The sequence below is a fragment of the Anas acuta genome, chromosome 20, assembly GCF_963932015.1.
Source record: "Anas acuta chromosome 20, bAnaAcu1.1, whole genome shotgun sequence".
NCBI lineage: Eukaryota > Metazoa > Chordata > Aves > Anseriformes > Anatidae > Anas > Anas acuta.
Genome location: NC_088998.1, coordinates 2,856,971 through 2,878,223, shown reverse-complemented (window position 1 = coordinate 2,878,223; position 21,253 = coordinate 2,856,971). Strand labels below are relative to the sequence as shown.

Below are 21,253 nucleotides of genomic sequence, written 5' to 3'. Positions count from 1 at the left end.
GTTTGGCCCTGCTTTCCAAAAGGCCTCGGGGAAGGTTCAGAGCATCAGAGCTGTGTTTTTGTCCTGCTGACTTCAGAAATACCTAAAAGATGGCTTGCGGTGTTCAGGATGGATTGCAGCGAGTGCCTTTCTGGATCAGGATAAGCTGCTGCCAAGCAGGGAGCAGGGGCTGGGTGGTGGGTGCTGAGCAGCTCGCAGGGGAGAGAGGAGGCACAGAGCTTGTGGACTGTTTGCTCTCTCAGGAGGGGCTGATTGCAGCCTTCCTGCTCAGCACGGGGACGTGGATCCTGCAGGGTGGGCTTGGGGGAGGAGGGATGCGTTGTGCTGGGGTTTGCTTCTCTCGCTTGTTTGTTCTGCATCCTCCCTGACGTTATGTTTTCGCTTTTATGCTTGTTTTAATCTGCTTTTCCCTCGCACGTCCCCAGGAGCGGCTCTTGTGGCTAATAGACCTGATGGAGGTAGGGACCAGCAGCGAGTCGGGCAGCTCGAGTACCGCAGTTGCCATAGGAGGCGAGCTGCGAGTGCATGCGGATGTGCGCTGGGTGGGAGGTGGGGGACAGGCCCTTCCCGGGGCCAGCACGTGTCTCAGCCACGTGAGCAGCCGCCTCGTGTCTCCCAGCTCTGCTTCTTCTCCCCGTGGCTCTGCTGAGCCGTTCCTAAGTCCCCTTCCCTAGCTCAGCAGCAAGGCTGCGGGTCTCAGCACCGCAGTGCAGACCAGGCTCAGCTGTGAACCAGCTCCGACTGGTACCAATGTCCTGCCTGAATGAAAGCCCCAAGTGCCAGTAGCAGCTCAGAGCTGGGCTTTTAGAAGGACCAGCAGTATTAATACCCGAGGGACCCCCGGCTGTGTCCCCTGCCTCGTGGCCCTGTTGTGCCAGCTCTCCCTGCTGTTGCCTTGTCTCCCTGTGTAGGCACCCTGGTGAAACACTGCGGGGTGTCCCAGCACATCACGCATCCCCAGGGACTGGAGAGCTTTCCTTACAGACCTCAGGTGTGCAAAAATCTGTGCAGGAGGGTCGCTGTACTCACACTGTGTGTGTTCAGCCTTGGAGAAATCCTTGCACACATCTCAGAGCCTCGAATATCTGCCTGTAATCACAGAGCTCAGGGCTGGGAGGAGGCGAAGGGCTGCACGCTCGTGCCCTGCAGCGTGGCTCTGCTGTGCAGGGAATGTTGCCCTCTCCCGTGGCTGTTGGGCACTGAATGGTGGCGGTCAGCAGGTTTCACACACCGCAGCTCTCAGCTCCACCACTCACCAGTACTGCTTTGGGACACAGAGCCTCCGGTAGCTGAGAACCCGACCCAAATGCCTCATCCCCCAGGAACAACAGATGCCTAGAAGAAGAAGGCTGTGAGGTTTATCAGAGGCATTCTGAACCTTGGGGCAGGTTTCTTTGGTTTCATGAACAAAGTCAGCAGTTTGGTGAGCAGACATGCCAAAAATAGCTCGTGTGGGGCTGATCGGGACAAAAAGTGATTGCATTTCGGAATGTCTGAAGGATACTCGGCGGTGAGGCGAAGTCTTGTTCGGTTGTGCCACCCACTGGCTGTGTCTGCCTGATCGTCATTGCCACCTCTCCTAAATGGAAGATTTGGAAGATTTGGATCCCAAGATAAGACCTGCAAAGCAGAGGTTAATTGTAGACTGCAGTAATCAGATGTGACTTGCCTGGTCAGAGCAGTGTGAGTTTCTAATTTGCCTGCAACCAAGGCAGTCCTTAAGGGATTTAGCATTGCCTTTGTCCCTGCCTCCTGCCCCAGCACTCATTATTAGGATTAAGGATTTGAGATCCCCGTTGATTTCATTTTTCTTCTCCACTGCCTCCTAGCAAATTGACTGTCATCGAAAGGGCCTTCTCCTCCCAGGCTCTGGCTCCCCAGGAGCTGCTCCCAGCTCCCCGAAGCTGCAGGGCTGCTCCCAGTGCAGGAACTCAGCTCGGCTGCCTGCTGTTGGTCTCCGTGTCACCAGGAGCATAAGGAGAGGATGACGGTGTGAAGTCCTGAGCTGTTCCTCTGCTGGGAAGAGAACCCCAAGCACAAGTGTCCACAGAACAAGAGCAGAGGAACTGGAGACCTCTGCCAGGTCCAGCAGCCCCCGTGGGAGGGTGTCGCTGCTGCCCATACCAGAAGAGCCCCCCACACCACCAAGTCTGAGATGTCTGTGCTCAGGGGCTCCTGGGGACCTGGGCTTCTGGGCACCCTCATCTTTGTCCTCAAGCCCTGCAAGTGCACGGGAGAGGGAGAAGGAAAGGAGGAGAGGGGGAAGGCTGGGCTGCCACTCAGCCTGGCGCAGTTACTCAAGAGCTAAACCCTGCGGGAGCTGGGCTGTGTGGCTCTGTAAAGCTCTTGTTAGCAGTTACAGGAAGATAAGGGACTCATTTGGAACTGGGAGGTTAATTAAAGGTTGATCTGTATCCCCCAGGGAGCTGGTGGTTTTCTCCACCACCTAATCTGTGAATGGAAACGGGCTGCCTGTCTGAAAGATGCTCTCCGGCTCTGTTGCTCCACCCTGGGGCTCTGCTCGAGGTGGGGAGGACAAAAGTCCCCCAACTGTACCCTGCAGAGGGGCTGGAAGGGCCCCGCCTGGCTCCCACTTCCCATAGGTAACTGGGAAATAGATGGGGCAAAGGAGAGGCGGAGAGAGGCAGCAGCCTCAGTAAATGCCACTGCCCATTTTTCAGACGGCTTCGGTGGGGCTTTTAAGGGAGTTCCAGGAAATCACGGTCTGAAAATAGCCAATTCCTGAAAGCAGCGTGCTCAGCTTAAAAGCCATTACGTTTTACAGCCCGGAGCAATTTCTGTGTAATCACTTTTGCCCCCAGAGCACTCAAGTAGTGGAAAGGCAAATCTCCTGCTGGCACAAAGAAGAGCCCGGGTGGGATGAGCAGCGCTGGTGTCAGGGGGCACCGAGCTGGGCATCGGGATCAGGGCTGTCCTGGGGTCTGGCAGGGGGCTCTGGTTGGATCCACACAGCCACCGTGTGCCAGGAGGCCTGGGCTGGGATGTAGGATGTGCTCCAGGAGGGGCTCGATGCCACGGTGCTGGGCACAGGGTTCAGTGGGGCAGATTGTAGGGCGGCTGTTCCTTTAGTAGCCATGCGGGTTCGGAGGCAGGCTGCTCCTGCGTGCATCGGGGGGCTCTGATCCTCGCTCCTCTGGCAAATCTCTGGGGCTGAGGCTGGAAGGGGAAGAGCTGGGGGTGCAGATCTCAAACGGGGCCGGGCTGGTGCAGAAGTGGCACCGTCTGTGCCTGGGCTGAAGGCTGCGGGCAGCAGCGGGAGGTGGGTGGCACAGGGGGGGGTGAGCCTGGGCAGCTTTGTGCAGGGCACCGTTCTCGTTGGGGCACATTTCAGCATTTTGGTGCATTTTGCCAGCTCTGTGCGTGGCCCTGGCCAGCCAAGTGTCTCCGCTCCATGGTGTCACAAGGGAGGTGATGGCACCGGGGCTTTTTGCACTCGCTGCCACCTCTCTCCAACCTGATGCCCCACTGCACAGCCCCGAGTGAGTTCCCCTGATCCCGTTCAGCCCTGCGGGCACTCAAACCAGCAGGGTCCCACCTTGCAGGAGCAGCCCACGATCATTTTAATGGGTATAAATAAAGGCAGGCTCCTTTTGGAAGAGCCCCAGTGTGTCAGAGCTGCCCAAAGCCTGCTCGTCCTGCTGATGTCAGCCACATCTCTCCTCAGCCCGGGCTTGCCGCGGTTGGGTCAGAGACCCAGCGGGCAGGGGATTCGTGGATTTGTCTCTCCCCAAAGCCACCTCCATGGGATCGGATCGGGGGCGAAATCACTCTCGTCAGGGGAAGGCGCAGACTCGCAGGCTGACGCTCTCCCCGCCGCTCCCCGAAAAAACCATTTCTTTCAGCTCTCCTTCTCCAGGGCTCCTTCGGAAGCCACGGAGATAAAAGCAATTTCCATCAATGTTTTTGCTGCTTCTCTAATGCTTTTAATTGTCTCCCGTGTCTATTTTGGGATGCTAACGTCTTACAGGCACAGCAGCAGCCTCCAGCAGATGGGGAAAATGCAGAGGCACCAGCTTTTCAGCTAATCAGTTGTTTATCCTGCAATAAATAACCCACACTTAAACATAAGCTGCACCCTGCCCGTCCCACCCCAGATGAACAAACGGCCCCGGGAGCGCGATGGGATCGAGGTGGGCTGGGTTCCTGGTGCCTGAGGGGCAGGGGGACACAGCCAGCAGCACAGCCACGGCTCTGGGCTCAGCTCAGGACCAGTTTGGAGCCGCAGAGCTCATTCCTCCCTCCTCCCAACAGCACAGGGAGCAGAGCTCTGGCTCAGGAGGGCAGAGGCCCCACGGGGCAGGTTCACAGCACACGTTGAGCACCTTCCTTGCCCTGGCAGAGGCAGTTCCGAGTTGCTTTGCTTGTGTGGTGTGTGAGTCTTCAGGGGAACCACCCAGCAAATAAAACCCTCCGGCTGAAGGCCCCTCACAGGGGGCAGGGCCATGCCCTGCATCCCTCTGCATGTTCCCTGTCGTGCTGCCCCTTTGGTGGGTGCTCGTTGGTGCCGTGACCAGGTTGCTTCTTCCTTTGCCTTGTCAGAACACGTCAGAGATGGAGGGGGGTGGAGACGGCCACCAGAGCAGCATCAACACCCTGCCGGACATCTCCCTGGTAAGGCACCGCGCTGCTGCCAGCCCCAACACCGGGTTCTGCTGCAGTTTCTCTTTGCTGTATCACCAACCGATGGGTGTCACCGAAGGAAATTAATCAGACTGCTTAGGAGGAAAGGTTTGGGATGTCTGAATAAGAGCAGGGTCTGGTTGTAGGACCCAGGACAGGAGTTGTGTGCTTTGTCCTCTAGCTGGCCTCTTTTGTGGGTCAGTTTCTTATCGCCATTAATGGGTGTTCCTGTGTCAATGGGTTACTTTGCCACCGTCACTGTCCGGAGGCCGGTGACAGTTCTGTTCTTGGTTCGGCAGGATGACCTCTCGTCCTTCCCGGAGGAGCCACCCAACTTCAAGCCTCCCCCTCCTCCTTCAGCCTCCCAGATGCTGGACCCCTCCGCCGCCCAGCACCGGAACCCGGGGAAGGACAAACCCAAGCGCCCGTCCTCCGAGTCCTCCCAGTCAGGCCTCTTCTTCGTGGCCCCCCGAAACCCCACGCCCCCCCTTAACCACTCCGAGCAGGACACAGCCAGCGTCACCTCCACCGCCACCACCTCCACCGAGGAGTCCTCCCCCAGCCCCATCTACGCCACCATCTCCCCGACCCTGCACGGCCCCCGGCGCCAGATGGATGCCCAGCTCTCCCTGCTCAGCCAGCACCCCATCGGGCCCTTCCCCAGGGTCCAGTCCCCGACGAGGCTGAAGAGTCCCCCCGCCGAGGGTCCCGCAGCCCCCGGCCACCACAAACCCCCTTCCCCGTCCCCTCCGCCCCCCCCGGCGCACCCCGCGCCCCCACCCCCCGACAGGGGCAGCCCGCGGGCCGTCCCCAACCAGCACTTCATCATGGTGGAGGTCCACCAGCCCAACAGCGAGCCTGACGTCAACGAAGTCAGGCCCCTGCCCCAGGCCAGAGGTGGGTGTCCTGCGGGGACGAGCGGGGCTGGGGGGGTCCCCGCTGTCGTTGCTTTATTTATGGGGGTGCTGGATTGTGGGTGGGCGTTGGGTGGTTGTGGAGGCCTGGTGCCAAGCTGGGATGAGGGGTGGGAGCGTGTCCTGTGAGCACTGCAGGGGGTGGCCTCCACCGGTCCAACTTGTGGCCTCCACTGGCCCAACCCACGGCCTCGGACCATCTGGGCAGGTGTAGGACCAAGGGGTGCACGCAGCCATTCCCTGGCTTCAGGGGATGCTCAGTGCCTGTTTCTGGCTGTGGGGTGAAAATAAATAAATCTTGGTGTTGCTCAAGGGAGAGGAGCAGGAGAAGGTGACAGAAGGCAAGGTCCCATGGGAGGGCGTTGGGAGAGCGAGCCCTGCATCAGGCCTCAGGTCCCTGCCTAAGCATGAGGCATTTTTGTGGGTTTCCCCGTTCTCAGCGAGGGGCCCCAGAGGTGAATTTGACGATTCCTGCTCAAACTGGGGCAGCAGAGCTGGGTGAAGGCCGCGGAGGCCGGCTCGGTGTGGCAGCACGCTGCCATTCGGCATTTGTAGGTCGGTGTGCTATTTTTTTCAGAGAAAAAAAATTCAAATACAAATTTCCCTTGGGTGCTGAGGGTGCCCAGACCTGGTGCCGGTGCCCCAGCACCCCGGGGTGCCCCAGGGTCCCCCCCAAAAGCCCCGTGTGCCTCCAGGCTCCCTGGGACCCGCTGCGAGGAGCACTGTCGCCCTCCCGTGGCACCGTCCTCCCACTGCAATTAGTTAATTAATCAGCGTAATGAGGGAGCGAGGGGCTTGGGGTGCCCCCGGGCAGGGCCCTGCTTGAGGGGTGTCGTTGGGGGCATCCCAGGTGGTTTCCCCCGGTCCCCGTGCTGCTGCCACCCAGCCCCAGAGGCAGAGGAAGCTGCACCCCAATCCCTCGGGGATCGAAGGGGGGAAACAGCTCCTGCCTGGCACCTCGAGCTCCTGGGGGCTGGGGGCAGAATGCAGGCCCTGGGCTGGCCCCAGCAGGATCCCGGAGCTCCCACATCCCAGTTTGGGATCCCAGCTGGATACCGGGTCCAGTCTTAGGGCCGTTTATCCCATGCACAGCTCCGCTCTTAGGGAGGGGTTCACCCGGGAACCCCACTCTAAAACCAGATCCGAGTGCCGGGGAGCTGCCCGGCCCTGGCAGCGGGTGCCGAGCCCTCTCCTCCACCCTCTCCTCGGTCCTCGGAGGCAGACCCTCGCCGCCAGCCTCCCCCCTGACATCCCCCCTCTCCCCCCAGCCTCCACACTGTCCCAGCTGTCGGACAGCGGGCAGACCCTCAGCGAGGACAGCGGGGTGGACATCGGCGAGCTGGAGATGGGCGGCAAGGACAAGAGCCGGCAGCCGGTCCTCGGGAAAAGCCGAAGCCTGAAGGAGGCCGCCAGGAGTGAGGCGGCGGCAGAGGGGGCCTCCAAGCCGGTGAGAATGGGTCCGGGGTGCTCATGGGTCGGGGTCCTGTGGGAGGAGCGCAAATGGGCTGTGACATGGGGTCAGAGGGCTGCTGTGCTCCTCCCCGCGCCCTTCCTGACCTGCCCCGGTTTTGGGGTGACTGCCAGGGGTCAGCATCAGTCCCTGTGCCAACCGAGGGAGTGTAGCGGGCAGAGGGTGCCCAGGCTCTCTCTGCAGCCCCGCTGTCTGCCCGCAGCCGGGGCTCCTGGAGCCCACCTCCTGCCTGATCCGGGTGTCCAAGAGCGCGCCGACCCTGGGGATCGCCATCGAGGGTGGAGCGAACACGCGGCAGCCGCTGCCCCGCATCGTCACCATCCAGGTAGGGCAGGCTGAGGCTGGGAACAGCTCGGCACGCATCCCACCCCGCTGCTCCCCGTCACTGTGGGCAGGCTCAGGAGAGCCCTGCAGCCGCCTGCCATCAGCCACGGCAGCTGCAGCCCTGCCCCAAGGGCATTTTTGGGGATGGAGCTGCCCCTTGGTAATCCCAAATGTCCCCAGTACCAAGGCATCGTGCTGCTGGGGGGGATTTGCTGAGCAGCAGTGTTCTTGTGCCATACCATAATGCATGTCCTGGGAACTCAGGACTTGCTGCAGATGTATTTGGGGGGTCTGGGCAGCCCTGAGAGCTTGGCTGGCCCTCCAGATGTCTGGGAACCCTCTTTTTCTGCTCAGATCAGGATTGGGGAGGGGGAATGGTGGATGAGAGCTGAGGAACTGAGCCCACAGCCCTGCTCTCAGGAGCTGTCTCCTCGCACTGTTCCCTGGCTGTTTACTTGTGGCAAAATTGATGTCCCAGCACCACAAAGGCAGAGCTGAGCCTTGGTTGTTCTTGGCCACCCCAGCTGGCGCCGCGCTGTCAGCCAAGAGCCAGCGGTGTAGGGACAAAGCCAAATTCCTCTCCTCTTCCCCAAACCCAAAATATTTCACTTCCACGATGTTCACACTGACCTGGCAAGGGCCAGCCCCTGCCTCGTCTCCCCTCCCCGTGCCCAGAGCCCTGGGCTGAGCAGGGGGATGCGGATCCATGCCATGTCCCCCCACTGATCCCCCCCCCCATGTCCCTGCAGCGCGGGGGCTCGGCGCACAACTGTGGGAAGCTGAAGGTGGGGCACGTCATCCTGGAGGTGAACGGCACCGGGCTGCGGGGCAAGGAGCACCGCGAGGCCGCCCGCATCATCGCCGAGGCCTTCAAGCTGAAGGAGAAGGACTACATCGACTTCCTCGTCACAGAGTTCAACGTCGCCCTGTAGGAGCCCACCAAGAGCCTCAGGACGGGCACCAGAAGAGACGTGGGGACACCCCCACGCCCTCCCCTGCCCTGCTGCCACCTGCCTGCCATCCTCATGGGGCCGTGGGGCAGGCTGAGGATGGGCACAGCTCAGAGGCCGCATCCCCACGGGGTCGGGCACGGCGGGCGGCGAGGCTGGGGTGGGCAGAAGGACGGAGGAGGTCGAAAGGAGCCGGACACCCTGTACATTGCTGGCGCTGTCGTCGTGTGCATACGGACACGTATTGCTTGTCGTTTTGCAATAAAGCTGTCGGGTTACAAGGAGGCTGGATTGGCCTGGCATGGCTGGGCTCAGCTCAGCCTGGCTTGGCTCAGCTTGGCCCGGCTTGGCTGGGCTCAGTTGGGCTCGGTTGGGCTCGGTTCAGCTCTGTTGGGCTCGGTTTGGTTGGGCTCGGTTGGGTTTGGCCGGGCTGGGTTCATGTTGGCCGGTCCCTGCTCGGCCGTGCCCGTTCCCGCCAGCGCCCCCGTTGGCGCCACGCGGCCCTGCAGGCGCTGCATAAATTATGCAAATAACCCCCCTCCTCCTCCTCCCATTGGCCAGCTCGGGCGGGTTATGCAAATCCCCCACGGGGCGCGCCTTTATGCTAATCACCCCCTGGCGGCGCGCTGCGATTGGCGGAACGAGCCGAAAGGGGGCGTGTCCCTGAGGGGCGCCGAGCCCCGCCCCCCCCCCGCCCAGCCCCGCGCTTTGTCCGGGCCGGGCCGGGCCGGAGGCGGCCGGGGGGGGGCGGGGGGCGCCGGGCCCCGCCCTGCAGGTGAGGGGGGGGCACCGGGGGGGGGGGGGAGGAATTGGGGTCGGGGGGGGACCGTGTGTGCCTGGGGGGGGCCTGGTGGTGGTCACAGCCCTATGGGGTCCCCCCCCCCTATGGGTCAATTTATGGGGGGGGGGATGGGGATGGGGATGGGGATGGGGATGGGGGGGGGGCTCGCCCGGCCCTATAGGGCTGGGATTCGGCCCCCCGCAGGGTTTGGGGTCGCTGGGGGTCGTGCTTTGGGCTCGCTGTCCCCTTGGTAAGGAGCGGGTCCCGTCCTCCCCCCTCCTTCAGGCTCACAAAAAACTCGGGGGGATTTAAGAAAAAAAAGCCTGGTGAGCAGGGGGTCGCCCCCGGGCCGGGTTGGGGCCGGGGGGGTGCTGGGGGCCTGCCCCAACCCCAAAAAGGGGCTTCGGGTGAGAGCAGGGACCCCAAAACCCCGCTGCTGCTGCAGGAGGCTGGGACGGGGCCGGCGGGCATCGCCCCCGCTCCTACCCCAAAAGGGGTCAGATGTCCTGCTGCTGGGCACTGCCGGTGCTTTTTGGTCCAAAAGCTGTGATTTTGGGACATCCTCGTGCATTTGGGGGTCCGGGGCTCTGGGCGGGCTGCCCACGTGCCGAGCTTTCCGCTTGGGGTGTGCGAGGGGCCAGTACGGCACCGCTGGGGGGTCATTGGGGTCAGGCTGTGGGGCTTTGCGGGCACGAAATGTCCCCGCTGGGACAGCAGCGTCCCCCCCCCGGCTGGCACCGCGGCCGTACCCAAGCCGGGGCGCGTCCTGGCTCGCAGGGGGGTAATTAATGAATTAATGAATTAATGCAGCCCCGTTACTGTGTAATTAGCAGCGCAGAGCACACCTTGTGCAAGCTCCTGCTGCTATCGGAGCCTTAACGTGGCCCCGGGGGGGACATTTGGGACAGGGGCGGTGTTGGGGTGCTGGGGGTGCCCTGGGGGTGGCTGCTCACCGGTGACCGACCCCGCTGCGGGGTGCAGCTGCTGGGGGAAAGCCTCTGATCCCCCCCCCAGCGCTGCAAATCCCCCGCACAAATCCTGCTGGAGGTGCCTGGGTGCTATTCCTGTGCAGCTGCTGCCCAGCACCAACGGGGTCACCCCAAAGCCCTGCCTGCCCCCTCCGAGCTGTACGGGCACCCCAAATCCTCCCTGCAACCTTCTTGGGGAGCCCACACGAGGCTTTTTCCTTTATACTTTTATTTTCCCCGAGCTCTCCTCGCCCTGAGGCTGTTCCCCGGGGGGGACGCGGGGATGCTGTGGGTTCTGCATCTTCTCACTGTGCCCTAAAGAGCACTTTTGGCTCCGGCCCCTCTCTCGCCTGGGACGTTTCCAAACGTGGCTCCTGGCCCAATTCCTGGCACGGGGGAAGAAAAGTGGCCCTGAGCCCCGCGGGAGCGCTCCAGCAGCACCCCGAGGGGGGATGGGGACCCCCCAGAGCCCTGTGGGGTGCCCTGGGTGGGTGCCGCGGTGTTGGGGTGCAGGGGGTTAAATCGGCCCCCTCTGCCTTTTGGGACTGCCGACCCCCAGGTGCTGATTTCTGGGCCCTGCAGAGCCGCAGCTCCTCTTGGTACCCGCGTTCATCGCCTCCCCCCTTCCCTGGCAGCATCACCCCCCCCCTGCACTGCCCCCGGCTGCAGGTTTGGGTTTATGGTTGGGTTCAGCCACATTCGGCACCCTCCCAGAAAGCCCACCGCCAGGCAGCGTGATGGGAAGAGAGAAACCCTTTATTTTTTTTTCCTTTAACTTCCCTTTAAACGAGTCGCTAGCACAGAAGAGCCCGGCCAGAAAACCACAAAGCAAAGGAAAACAATCCCAAGTGTGTGTGTGCGCGGGGTTTTAATCCCACTTGAAAGCTTACATTTGGGACAAGGACCTAGGGGAGAAGCGTAGAAGAGCTCGGAGACCCTAAATCCTCCCTGCCCCTCCGTGTCCCCACTGGGGCCATCCCAAGTGCCCCATCCCCCAGACCCCATGGGGTGGAGCTGTGGGGCTGGGACCCCCAGGCCAAAAGGGTGAGACAAGGGGGGGGCAGGGGACAGGGTTTCGATGCTGCCTGCACTAATTAATCCGGATTAATTGCCGGCAGAGATTTCTCCCCCCCTGGCCGTGCCGGCGGAGGCGGTGCGGGGCTGGGCCCCGGCGCGCGCAGCCTGCTGGGCTGAGGGCGGCCGTGGGCCCGCAGGAAGCTCCCTGCACGTTTCCGACACGCTGCGGGGCTCTGGGGGCCGGGGGGGCACCGCCACGGGGAGCTCACGGTGATGGGGACGCAATGGGGTGGGTGCCGGGGGGGGTGGGCTGCGAGCCCCCCACCCCGCTTTGCGCTCCGTGCCTCCCCGCTTCGCGCCCAGCCCCGGCCGTGCGCCCTCAACCCCGCAGCGGGGGGCTCGGGTCCCACCTCCCCTTAGGATTTGGGCTGCTCCCGGGGCTGGGGGCTCCGTTCCAGCCGCTATAAACCCCCGCAGAGCCTCGTCCCACCCCCATGGCCAGGTTTTGTCCCCGCTGCTGCTATGGGAACGTCAGAACAGGAGGGCACATCCTGCTTTAGGGCCCCGGCGGAGCGAGCGCGCGGGGCCTCGGCGAGGCAGGATTGGGGTCCCCCCTTCCCAGCCCCAATCCCCCCACGCTGCTCCTTGCCCCCAGCCCCAGCCGGGACCCCACTGCCGCGGGCTCGTGGCCATTTCGGGTGGATCAGAGCACAGCAGGGGCTCGTGGAGAGGTTGGGGGTCCTGGGGGGGCCGGGGGTGGCAGCACGGGAAGGAGGTGATGGGGTGGGGGGAGCACAGGACCCCCCCCCCGGTGCGTTCCTTCCCCTGGGATGTGGTGCGCACAGCCCGGGTCCCCACCGCGGGGACGTCCCCTGCCCCTGGGGACAGGGAAAGCCCCGTCAGGGGGTGACATCTCCGTGCGGGGAGGAGGGGACGCGTCGCACAGAGCCCGCTGTGTCCTGCTCAGCCTCCCTCCCTCTCTCCCTGCAGGATGCTGCGGGGCTGAGCGCCGCGCTCTGACCTACATTGGCCGCGAGGAGGTTCCCCAGCCCCCGGCTGCCCCCCTGCCATGAAGCGGCACAAGTGACAAGGGACAGCGTGGCACAAGGTGCCCTGCCCGCCATGGCCAGCTCGGCACCGTGGCTGCGCTGGGCACAGACGGAGCTGGGCAGCGGCTGCGAGGAGCTGAAGCGCTGGGAGGAGGAGGAGGAGGAAGAGGAGGAGGAGGAGGAAGACTTTGGGAGACACATGGATGAGAACGGTGTCATCAGCCTGGGGGACGACGGGCTGGTGGCTGTCACCAGCCGGCCGGGGAGCTCCCATTTTGGGGAGGCACCTGCTGGCAGCATGGACCTCAGCGACCTGCAGGACTCGGGCTCGGAGGAGTGGGGCCGGGAGGATGCCGGGAGCCCCCCGTTGGGTGAGTCCTGTCCCGCTGCCCCAAAACCCTCGTGGGGGGGACCCCACAGCAGCCAGGGGGGCTCGGGGCCGGTGCGTGCTGGCTGGTGGCAGTGGCGCTTTGCAGGTGATGGCGAGGACCTGGAGGGGTCCCCAGTGGAGCCGGCTCGCTGGCACCCACGGCAGGACCTGACCGAGGAGGAGGAGGAAGGGGAGGAGGAGGAGGAGGAGCGGGGCAGCTCCATGGAGGATGAGCGGCTGGAGGGGCCCTGGGGGGCAGAGAGCGATGGGGAGCTGCACCCCGAGGCGGGGCCCCTCCACAAGGCCCCGGCTGTCACCACGCATGGCGGGGACACCTCGGGGCCTTCGGACACCAGCCCCGACCCCGCCACCCCCCCAAGACGCCGCCGGGGCTGGGGCCGGGCTGGGACCACCCATGGGAGCCGTGGGCAGGGCTGGGGCCCCAGCCAGAGCCGCTCAGCGCCCCAAAACCCCACCGGCAGCAGGGCTGAGCCCGGCCCCAAGCTTTTGGGGAGCCCCCAGACCCCGCACCAGAGGCCCCGAGTGCCCGAGCCCGGCCGGCTGTCGCGGTCCCTGAGCCCCCGGCGGCACGGCGGTGCCAAAAAGCCGAAGGAGACCCCCGAAGGCTGCCGGTACGGCCGGGGGCAGCTCAACCACCCCCTGCCCGACCTCTCCAAGGTGGAGGCGCGGGTGAAGTTTGACCAGAGCTACCGCCCGCCGCCCAGCAGAGCCCTGCCCGCCCGCGCCAGGGCCCCGGGCGGCCCCCTGGTCCCCAAATCCCCCGCCGAAATCGTGCGGGAGGTGCTGCTGAGCAGCGGGGAGGGGGCCCCGACGCAGCCCCCCGCGCCCCCCGGCGTGCCGCAGGAGCTCAGGTCCCCCCGGCAGGCCACGGCGCTGGTGCAGCAGCTGCAGGTGAGGCCCAGTGCTCCCAGTTCGGGGGCTGTACTGGGAGGGGCTGCGGGGGGGGCCTCGGGGCGTGAGCGGAGCGGTGTCACCCCTCTGGGGAGCTGCGGGGTGGGGGTGTTGGGTCTGGTCTCCCCTTCCCCATCCCGTGAGGACCCAGCACCTCCAGGACTGGAGCCAGGGCTGCTCGTGGCCCCCCCATCTGCTTGTGTCCCCCCCCCCCGGTGCCCTCCTGTCCCCTGGGAGGAGAGGGAGGCTCCTGTCCCCCCCCATGCAGGGGATCCAGGGCCACCTCCAGGGCCCCTTGTCCCCCCTGCGCTGGGCTGCCTCCTGCCACCCCACCCTGGTGGCCGTCCCCATGACACGGGGACGTGTCCCCCCCCCCGGCCCTGCAGGAGGACTACCACAAGCTGCTGACCAAGTACGCCGAGGCCGAAAACACCATCGACCAGCTGCGGCTGGGTGCCAAGGTGGGTGCCGAGTGGGACCCAAGGGGACAGGAGGTGGTGGCACTGCCCAAGGGGACACGCGGTGGTGGTGGCACTGCCCGAGGGGACACACGGCGGTGGCAGCAGTGCAGCACCTCCCCTGTGCCCCCTGCGCCTTCCTCCCCAACCGCGCTCTTCCTCCCGACAGAGCTGCGGTTGAGGAAGGGTGGCGGTGGGGCCGGTGACAGCGCTGTCACCGCAGCGAGTCACCCTTCCTCCCTGCGCCGGGGCGGTGCCGAAACCTCCCCAAAATGGCCGGGGAGGCTGCTGCAGGGCACCAAAATGGCGAGGAGCACCCGCGGGGCCGGGGGCGTCCCCGTGCCCTCCTGCGCTGAGGCAGGGCACCCGGCGGTGCTCGGGGTGTCGCTGGGGTTTGGGGGGCACCCATGGGTGCGACGCTGCGCTGCCAGGCTCCCACCCAGAGGGGCTCCGTGCCTCAAAGTCCGGGTGCCGTCCCCGTGGTGCCTTCGTGTCGGGGTGTGGGGTTTGGGGTGCTGTCCCCGGGGTGCCCGAGCTGTCTGTCCCGGTGCAGGTGAGCCTTTACGCCGACCCGCCCCGCGCCAGCCGCAGCGCCCACGCTGGCACCCTGGGCAGCGGCTGCAGGGTGATGGCCTTCAGCATCCCGCGGGCCAGCACGGCCACCGTCAGCACGGCCCCAAACCCAAACCCGAATCCAGCCCCGACCCCGCCGCTCTCAGTGGATGGAGGTGGGTTGAGCGCTGCGAGCGTCGGGCACAACCCAAACCCGTCGGGGTCCACGGCTTGCCCCGTAGCGGGGGAAGCAGTGCCAGGGGGGTCCCCCCAGCATCACCTTGTGCTTGTTGCAGATCTGGGACCGGCTGAATGGGGGATGTCCCTGCGGCCCTGCTCCCCCTTTTCCTCCTCAGGGGGCTGCCCCACATGTGTGGGGCAGTGCCGGTGCCTGGGGCCGCAGCTCACGCGGACGCTGGCGGGGCAGACCCGCAAGCTTCAGGCACAGGCAAGTCCCAGGTGGCTGTGGGGTGGGGAGGATGCCCCTGATCCCCCCAGCACGGAGCGGGCTCGTACCCCGGCTCAGCCCCTTCTCCCCAAACCAGGTGGAGTCCTTCGAGAGCTGGCTCCATGCAGGGAGCGCGGTGCCGCAGGAGCAGCTCCAGGTGCGTCCTTCCTAGGGCCGTGTGGGTTCCCCAGGCTGGGGGAGCCCCTCGCTTTTACCCCCTGGGGGGCTCCGTCCCCATTCCGGGAGCGGCAGGGTGCAGCCCCAGCACCGAGGGTGGTTTTGGGGCTGTGTGGGGCCGAGCTCTCAGGCTGCCCTTGCCCTGCAGCGGTTCCGGCGGCTGAAGGCGGCGCAGGACGCGCTGGAGCGGGCGTACCTGCGGGCACGGGAGGAGCACGGGCAGCAGCAGCAGCACCCCGCAGCCTCGGGGGACTTCGACCCGGAGCGGTGAGCTGAGTGGTTCAACAGGGGGCACGCGGGGGGGTTCCTGGGGTTGTGCTGCTCAATTGGCCCCTGGCTGTGGGGTGGGAGCGCTCTGCTGGGCTCCTGCTGGTTCTGGCTGTGCCATTTGCTGGGGGTGCCGCTGAGCTGCCCCGTCCCAGCCAGCAGCGACCCCGACCCCACTGCTCCAGGCCCTTTGCAGGAGCAGCCCCCCCAGGCTGGGTGTCCCTCGGGTACTGAGGGCGCTCTCTTTCAGCGCGGTGGAAGGGGAAATATTCTGCCTGGGGATGCGCCTGGAGGAGCTGAAGGAGCGGCTGGAGCGAGCAGCGCGCCCCCCGGGCTCCCCGCGCCCCCAGCTGAGCCCGGCGGTCACCGAGGGTCCCCCCAGCACCCAGGGGACATCGGGGGACGGCGAGGTGGTGGCAGGGGGGGCTGCCCCGGCCCCTCTGGCACAAGCAGCACCGAGCGGAGGAGGACTTCGGGGACCTACTGGAGCAGTAAGTGCCCCTCATGGGGGTTTAGGGGGGGCAGCTCCCGGCACCCCAAACCCACCCTCTCCTGCCTGCACCTCGCAGGTACCAGCACTTCAAGTCCTTGCCGGCATCGCTGAGCCTGGAGCGCCTGAGCCTGGCGGGCAGCGGCTCCCTGGAGGAGGCGGATGGCCCTGCGGCAGGGGACAGTGGCCCTGGGCAGGTCCCCTGCAGGGCACGGTCACTGGAGGAGGGCACCGACCTCGAGACCTCCCCCTCGTAAGTGCTGTGGGCGCACGGATGCCCCATTTAGGGCGAGCGGGATGGCTTGGGGAGGGTTGTGTCTCGAAGCAAGCCGGCTGCCCGGGCTCCCCGTGTAGCTGGAGGGCGTTTTAGGAGACGTCGGGCATCGTGTGCGTGCTGTGCCGGGTGTGGGCGCACGGGGATTGAGGCCCTTTGGAGACCGCCTGCCCCACGCGGTCCTCACCCCGATGGGCTTCAGGGTTAATGGGGCACCTGGCTGCTCAGCCCCACTCCTCACCCTCTGCCCCTTCCCCACAGCCCCCCCCCGCAGAGGAGAGCCGTGCCGCTGCCCCACAGGGACCCCCTGCGGCCGGAGGGGACCCGCGGCCACCACCAGGAGCCCCCAGCTGCCCCCCGGCCACCACCACCGGTGCTCCCCGATCCCCTGCCACCGCGGGTGCTCCCATCCCGGCACAGCAGCGGGGCGGGCAGCGCTGCCACCCAGCGCCGACCCCTCAAGCCCTGCCGCCAGGTGAGCGCTGGGGGCGGTGGGTCCCCGCTGGCTGTCACCCTGCCGGGGTCTCCCGGGGGTGCAGGGCACCCGTCCCGCTCGCAGTTGTTGCAGGAGCAGCGCATGGTGTCGCCGGAGACGGACAGCGGCTTCGTGGGCTCGGAGGCCAGCCGGGTGTCCCCGCTGGTGCGCACCCCCGAGCATCGCCCCCTGGGCACCGGGTACGGCCCTGGCACCCTCCGAGGGGGTTTGGGGCACAGGTGGGGGGAGAGAGGTGGAGGGGAGCGGGTAAATGGGGTGTTGGGGGCGGTTTGGGGTGTGGGTGGGATGTGGGGGGCTGTCTCCATGCCCTGTCCCTCCCCAGGACGCCAGGCTCGCTGGGACCACCCGCCCCCATCCCCGCGCCCCTCCGTCCTCCGCAGCAGAAGGATGCGCAGCCGCTGCCCCCCGAGAAGAAGCTGTTGGGCACCTACCCGTCCCCCGGGCACCTGCCCCCCCGGGGCAGCGTTGGGGGGCCCAGCCTGCCCCCCAGCACCGCCTCGCACAGCAGCTCCCCCCGGCTCTGGGCTGAGAGCCCGGGCAGCGAGCTGGGACCCCATGGTGCCGGCGGTGAGCGGCCAGCCCCTGGCACTGCCCCGCGCCCCCCGCCGCCACCTTCACCACCTCCTGCCCGCTCCCCAGCTCACAGCGACTCCGAAGGGGGGGGCAGGAGCAGCGCCAGCGCCTGCAGCCCCCTGCCCGGGGGGGGCACCGCCTCGCCGTCCCCTGCCCTGGCTCCCTGCGACCTGCTGGGCTCCCGCGTGGAGCGCGAGTGAGTCGGGGTGGGAACGGGAAGGGGGTCCCTGAGTTTATTCCTCGGGTTGGTGTCTTTTTTTTGGGGGGGGAGCTGGGTTTGGGAGAGCAGACCCTGGGCAGGGCAAACTCGTGGCACGCATAGGCTGGCTCAGCTCTGTGGGCACGGCAGCCCCAAAATGCCTCACACTGGTTTGGAGGGGGCATGGGATGCGTCCCATGGTGGTTATAGGGATGGGTTTTAGGGCTGGGGCTGGTCCTGGGGCTGTCGGCCCCCCCCTCACCGTGCCTGTCCCCCTGCAGCCAGGCCATCCGGGCACTGCAGGATGAGGTGTGGCGGCTGCGGCGGAGGCTGGAGGAGAGCCTGCGCCGCTCCCGCAGCTACCCCGAGGGAAAGACCCCCCCACGGGGCGCCCAGGCCAGGAGGCAGCCGGCGGCGAGTGGCCCCTCGTCCCCCCAGGATGCAGCACCCACGGGGTAGGTGGCACGGCAGAGCCCAGCTTTACCCCAAAACAACAGCGGGAACCCAAGCGGGACCTTGGGAGGGGACAGCAGCCTGGCCACGGGTGGACACCTGGGGGTCCCCAGGGATGCCGTGAGCGGGGTGGGGTCCCTCGGAGGTGCCCCCCTCCCTGCAGCACCATGGTGGCATCGCGGTGCCACCAGCCCCACTGCAGACCCAGCTGGGTGCTGATGGTTTTGTGCCCTCCGCAGGGAGCCGAGCCCCCCAGCACGGGGCAGGGTGGCCCCCCCTGCTGTGACAAGGGGCAGGTCAGCATCGCTGCCACGGGACAGGACCGAGCTGGACCTCAGTGAGTGGGGACCACACTGGGGAAGAGGGGGTGGTGGAGAGGGGCTGGAGGGGACCAAGGGGACCGGGCACATCCCGGTGACCCCATGGGACCCAGCACAGCCCATGGCCAGACCCTGAGACCAGCCCCAAATCCTTCCCTGCAGGCTCGGAGTTGGGCCACTCGTTGGCTGGGCACGGGGACGGGTGGCACCAGGGCACCCCGGCCACACAGAAGCGCTCTCGGAGCCCCCCGGGCACGGGCACGGTGCGGGGGCAGTACACAGGTGGGTGCGGGGCAGGCTGACCCCACAGGGCGGGTGATGGGGGCTGCCCTCCCCTGGCCCTGCTGACACCGGGACTTGCAGGGACGCGGTACCGGGTGCCACCACCCGCCACCCCGGCACCCCGAGGAGAGCCGAGCACCCCGGGGTGCCCCCAGTGCCGCGGGAGCAGGACGGCACCAGGTGAGCATCCCTGACCCCATCTGGCTGCTTCCCAAGGCTGTTAATTAATGACTTTGTGCATTAATTACTTAATGCACAGGGAGCTGGGGCTCTCCACGCTGTCCCTTTTCCGGACCCCATGGCAGAGCTGTGGGTTCCTGCGGGGAGACGGCTTTGGTGCCTGCCCCGCTCCCTGCTGTGCCCGTTCCCAAATGCCTCGTGCCTTCCCCACGCTATTTTCTGGACGTTTCCTCCCTCTCCCTGCAGCCGGACCCACGACGGGCGACGCCGTGCGGCAACCCCAGCAGAGCACCCCCAGGACACGGCGCTGCCCCACATGCCGGGCACCCCGAGCTGGCCCCACAGCGAGCAGCAGGGACGGAGCCGCACACGGTGCGTGGCAGGGGCTGCCCCAGCTCCTGGGGGGGGGACATGGGGACAGGGGACACCCCCTCCGTTAACCCCAGCGCCTTCCTCCCCACCGCAGAGCTTGGCACCGAAGCCACGTCCTCGCCGGGCTCCCGTCCCCGAGCCGAGCCGCCGGAGCAGCCGGGACTGTGGTACCTGGCGGGCGGCCCCCCCGTTGGATACCTCGCCCCCGTGCCCCTCGTGCCTTACGCGCCCCCCCTGCTGTAAGGATGCTCTGCACTGAGGGGGGGGGCTGGATTGTCCCAGGGGGGCCACGAACACCCCAGGGCTGCCCCATGGCCCCTGGCGTGGCCACGGACCCCATGCACCGGGCTGGGCTGTGGGAGTGGGGTCCCAGCTCTTTTTTGGGGGGGGGGCTGAGGTGTTGGGGGGGGGCAGATGGGTGAGATTTGGGGGGATTTAAGAAAAAATAATGGGGGGGGAGCAGACTGTGGGGGTGCAAAGCTGTGAGATGTCCCCATGCGATGACCCCTTCTTCTTCTCCTTGTCTTCTCCTTGTCTTCTTTCTCCTCCCCCCAGCTACTGCTCCCCGGCCGTCCCTACCTCAGCCCCGACCCCCCCGCCGGGCCCCCCCCCGGGGCTGCCCCTGGCGGACCTGGAGGAGCTGCAGCGCTCCCTGGGCCGCGCCGTGGCCGCCGCTCAGCGCGCCAGGAGCAGCACCAAGAGGCTGGGCCGCTCCCTGGCCGCCGAGCTCAGCAGGGCGCGGGGCCTGCGGGGGTCCTGCCTCTTCTGAGGGCCCCCCCCGGGTGAGGAAGACGAGGAGGAGGATGAGGAGGATGAGGAGGATGAAGGCTGTCCACGAGGGCACAGCCCCCCCCAGGGGGACGTGTCCAGGGCACCCTGTGGCGGTGCTCAGGCTTCGTGTAGGCCCTACCACAACACAGGCCCTGTTTGCAGCTGTGTTTGCCCCCCTGCCACGCCCGTGCAGAATTTGCCATTTTTTGGCAGCCAAATCTCGCTGATTTGACCATTCCAGCTGTTTTTAGGATGTTTTTATTTTTTTGGGTACGTCGCAGCTCGCCGGCTGCCCCCAGACCTCGCCCCAGCAGCGCCCGCACTTAACCCCCACCCTGCTGCGTCGCGAGCCTCTCTTTTGGGTCCAAACCTGGCGTTTTTAGGTACTGTCCCTGCATTCCAGCCCCGTTGGGCACCCTCCTGGGGCTCAGCCCCACAGCTCGGCCCTAATACCCTGTGCTTTCTGCTCTGCCCGGCAAAGCCCCCACTCCTGCCCCGTGGGGCTGTACAGCAGCTCTGTGTGTAGGCAGCTATCTGTAGGTACGTGTCTGCGGTTCCTTTTTAATTTCCAGCAGGATTTTGAGGGCATTCAAGGTTTTTTTTCCCATAATTTATTGCTGCCGCTCCGAAGCGGCCCCTGAGCGGGTGCCTGGGGATGGAGATGGGGGTGCTGGGGTGGGGCTCTGGGGTCCGGCCCTGCACGTGGCTGCTTGTGCCTGTGTCCAGGCAGAAAATGAAGGGATTTGGTGTTTTCCTTGGGATTTCCAGGGAAAGTGGAGGGAAACGTGTCCGGGGAGACCCAGGCATGGGCAGGATGTGGCCCCGAGGTGTTCCCAGGGTGGTTTTATAAAACACCCATTATTTTTTTTTTTAGCAAAATGGGTGGGTCAGACACCTTGTGCACTGGCATGAGGGCCTCAACGAGATCCTGTCCCCAGGTTGGGGACAGCCAAAATCCCCCCCAGCCCTCCCCCTCCCCGCTCAGAGCCCCTCCGTTTGTGTAGGACCTACCCGAAGTGCCCGCCTCGAGCTTATTTATTGCTGAACTTCCTCATACAAAGACCCATTTGGGGGGGATCGCTCATGCCCAAGGCGACTTTACTCAGGTCGGGAGCCTCCCTGAGGGCTTGCAAAGCCACCAAACCCTTGTCCCATCACGGGGCCACCCCACGGGGCCGGGTTTGGGCTCTGCTGGCATCGCCTCCAGGTGGGGGGGATGCCCCCAGCCCCGCTTCAGAGCCTGAAACGCAGCGGCAAGGAGCACAGACGTTTTTTTATTTCCCCACACTTCCTATTTTGTGATACCCCACAGAGCCACTCAGATGGTTATTTTGTACGAAGATAATTGCCTATTTTTTAACGAAATAAACGCCGTTGTTTTGCTTTCTGGTTTCCCCTCTTGTTTTTAAGCTTTCTCTCGGAGACACTGCCTTTGGGGTCACCGCTTCGCCTCACCCCGGGGCTGGTTTTTTTTTTGGGGGGGGCACACCCCAAACCCTGCCTCCCCCCGCCCCGCAGCCCCCAAGCAAGCGGCAGGCGTAGCC

General features: G+C 65.7%; 2 protein-coding genes across 4 annotated transcripts in view; both read left to right on the top strand.

Moving 5' to 3' along the window:
- WHRN (whirlin) overlaps positions 1-8,584 on the top strand; it is a 46,608-nt gene extending 38,024 nt beyond the window's left edge. For 2 of the 3 annotated variants that reach the window (XM_068657299.1, XM_068657297.1), the window contains 6 exons: positions 426-458; positions 4,561-4,632; positions 4,941-5,538; positions 6,824-7,002; positions 7,229-7,351; positions 8,100-8,584. In XM_068657299.1, coding sequence (XP_068513400.1) covers positions 426-458; positions 4,561-4,632; positions 4,941-5,538; positions 6,824-7,002; positions 7,229-7,351; positions 8,100-8,282 — 1,188 coding nt within the window. In that variant the 3' untranslated portion in view covers positions 8,283-8,584. The remainder of the gene's footprint in view (positions 1-425; positions 459-4,560; positions 4,633-4,940; positions 5,539-6,823; positions 7,003-7,228; positions 7,352-8,099) is intronic. The other variant, XM_068657298.1, reaches the window with a different exon arrangement.
- Positions 8,585-8,917: 333 nt separating this feature from the next.
- AKNA (AT-hook transcription factor) lies at positions 8,918-21,092 on the top strand. Its single transcript, XM_068657296.1, is given in 21 exon segments — positions 8,918-9,075; positions 12,057-12,486; positions 12,592-13,397; positions 13,784-13,858; positions 14,409-14,583; positions 14,704-14,855; positions 14,953-15,012; positions 15,181-15,299; positions 15,550-15,721; positions 15,723-15,790; positions 15,869-16,042; positions 16,325-16,538; positions 16,623-16,738; positions 16,882-17,328; positions 17,613-17,786; positions 18,024-18,121; positions 18,267-18,386; positions 18,468-18,566; positions 18,813-18,938; positions 19,033-19,177; positions 19,494-21,092. Coding segments are annotated over 20 exon segments (3,852 nt in total). The 5' UTR covers positions 8,918-9,075; positions 12,057-12,188; the 3' UTR covers positions 19,708-21,092.
- Positions 21,093-21,253: the final 161 nt, after the last annotated feature.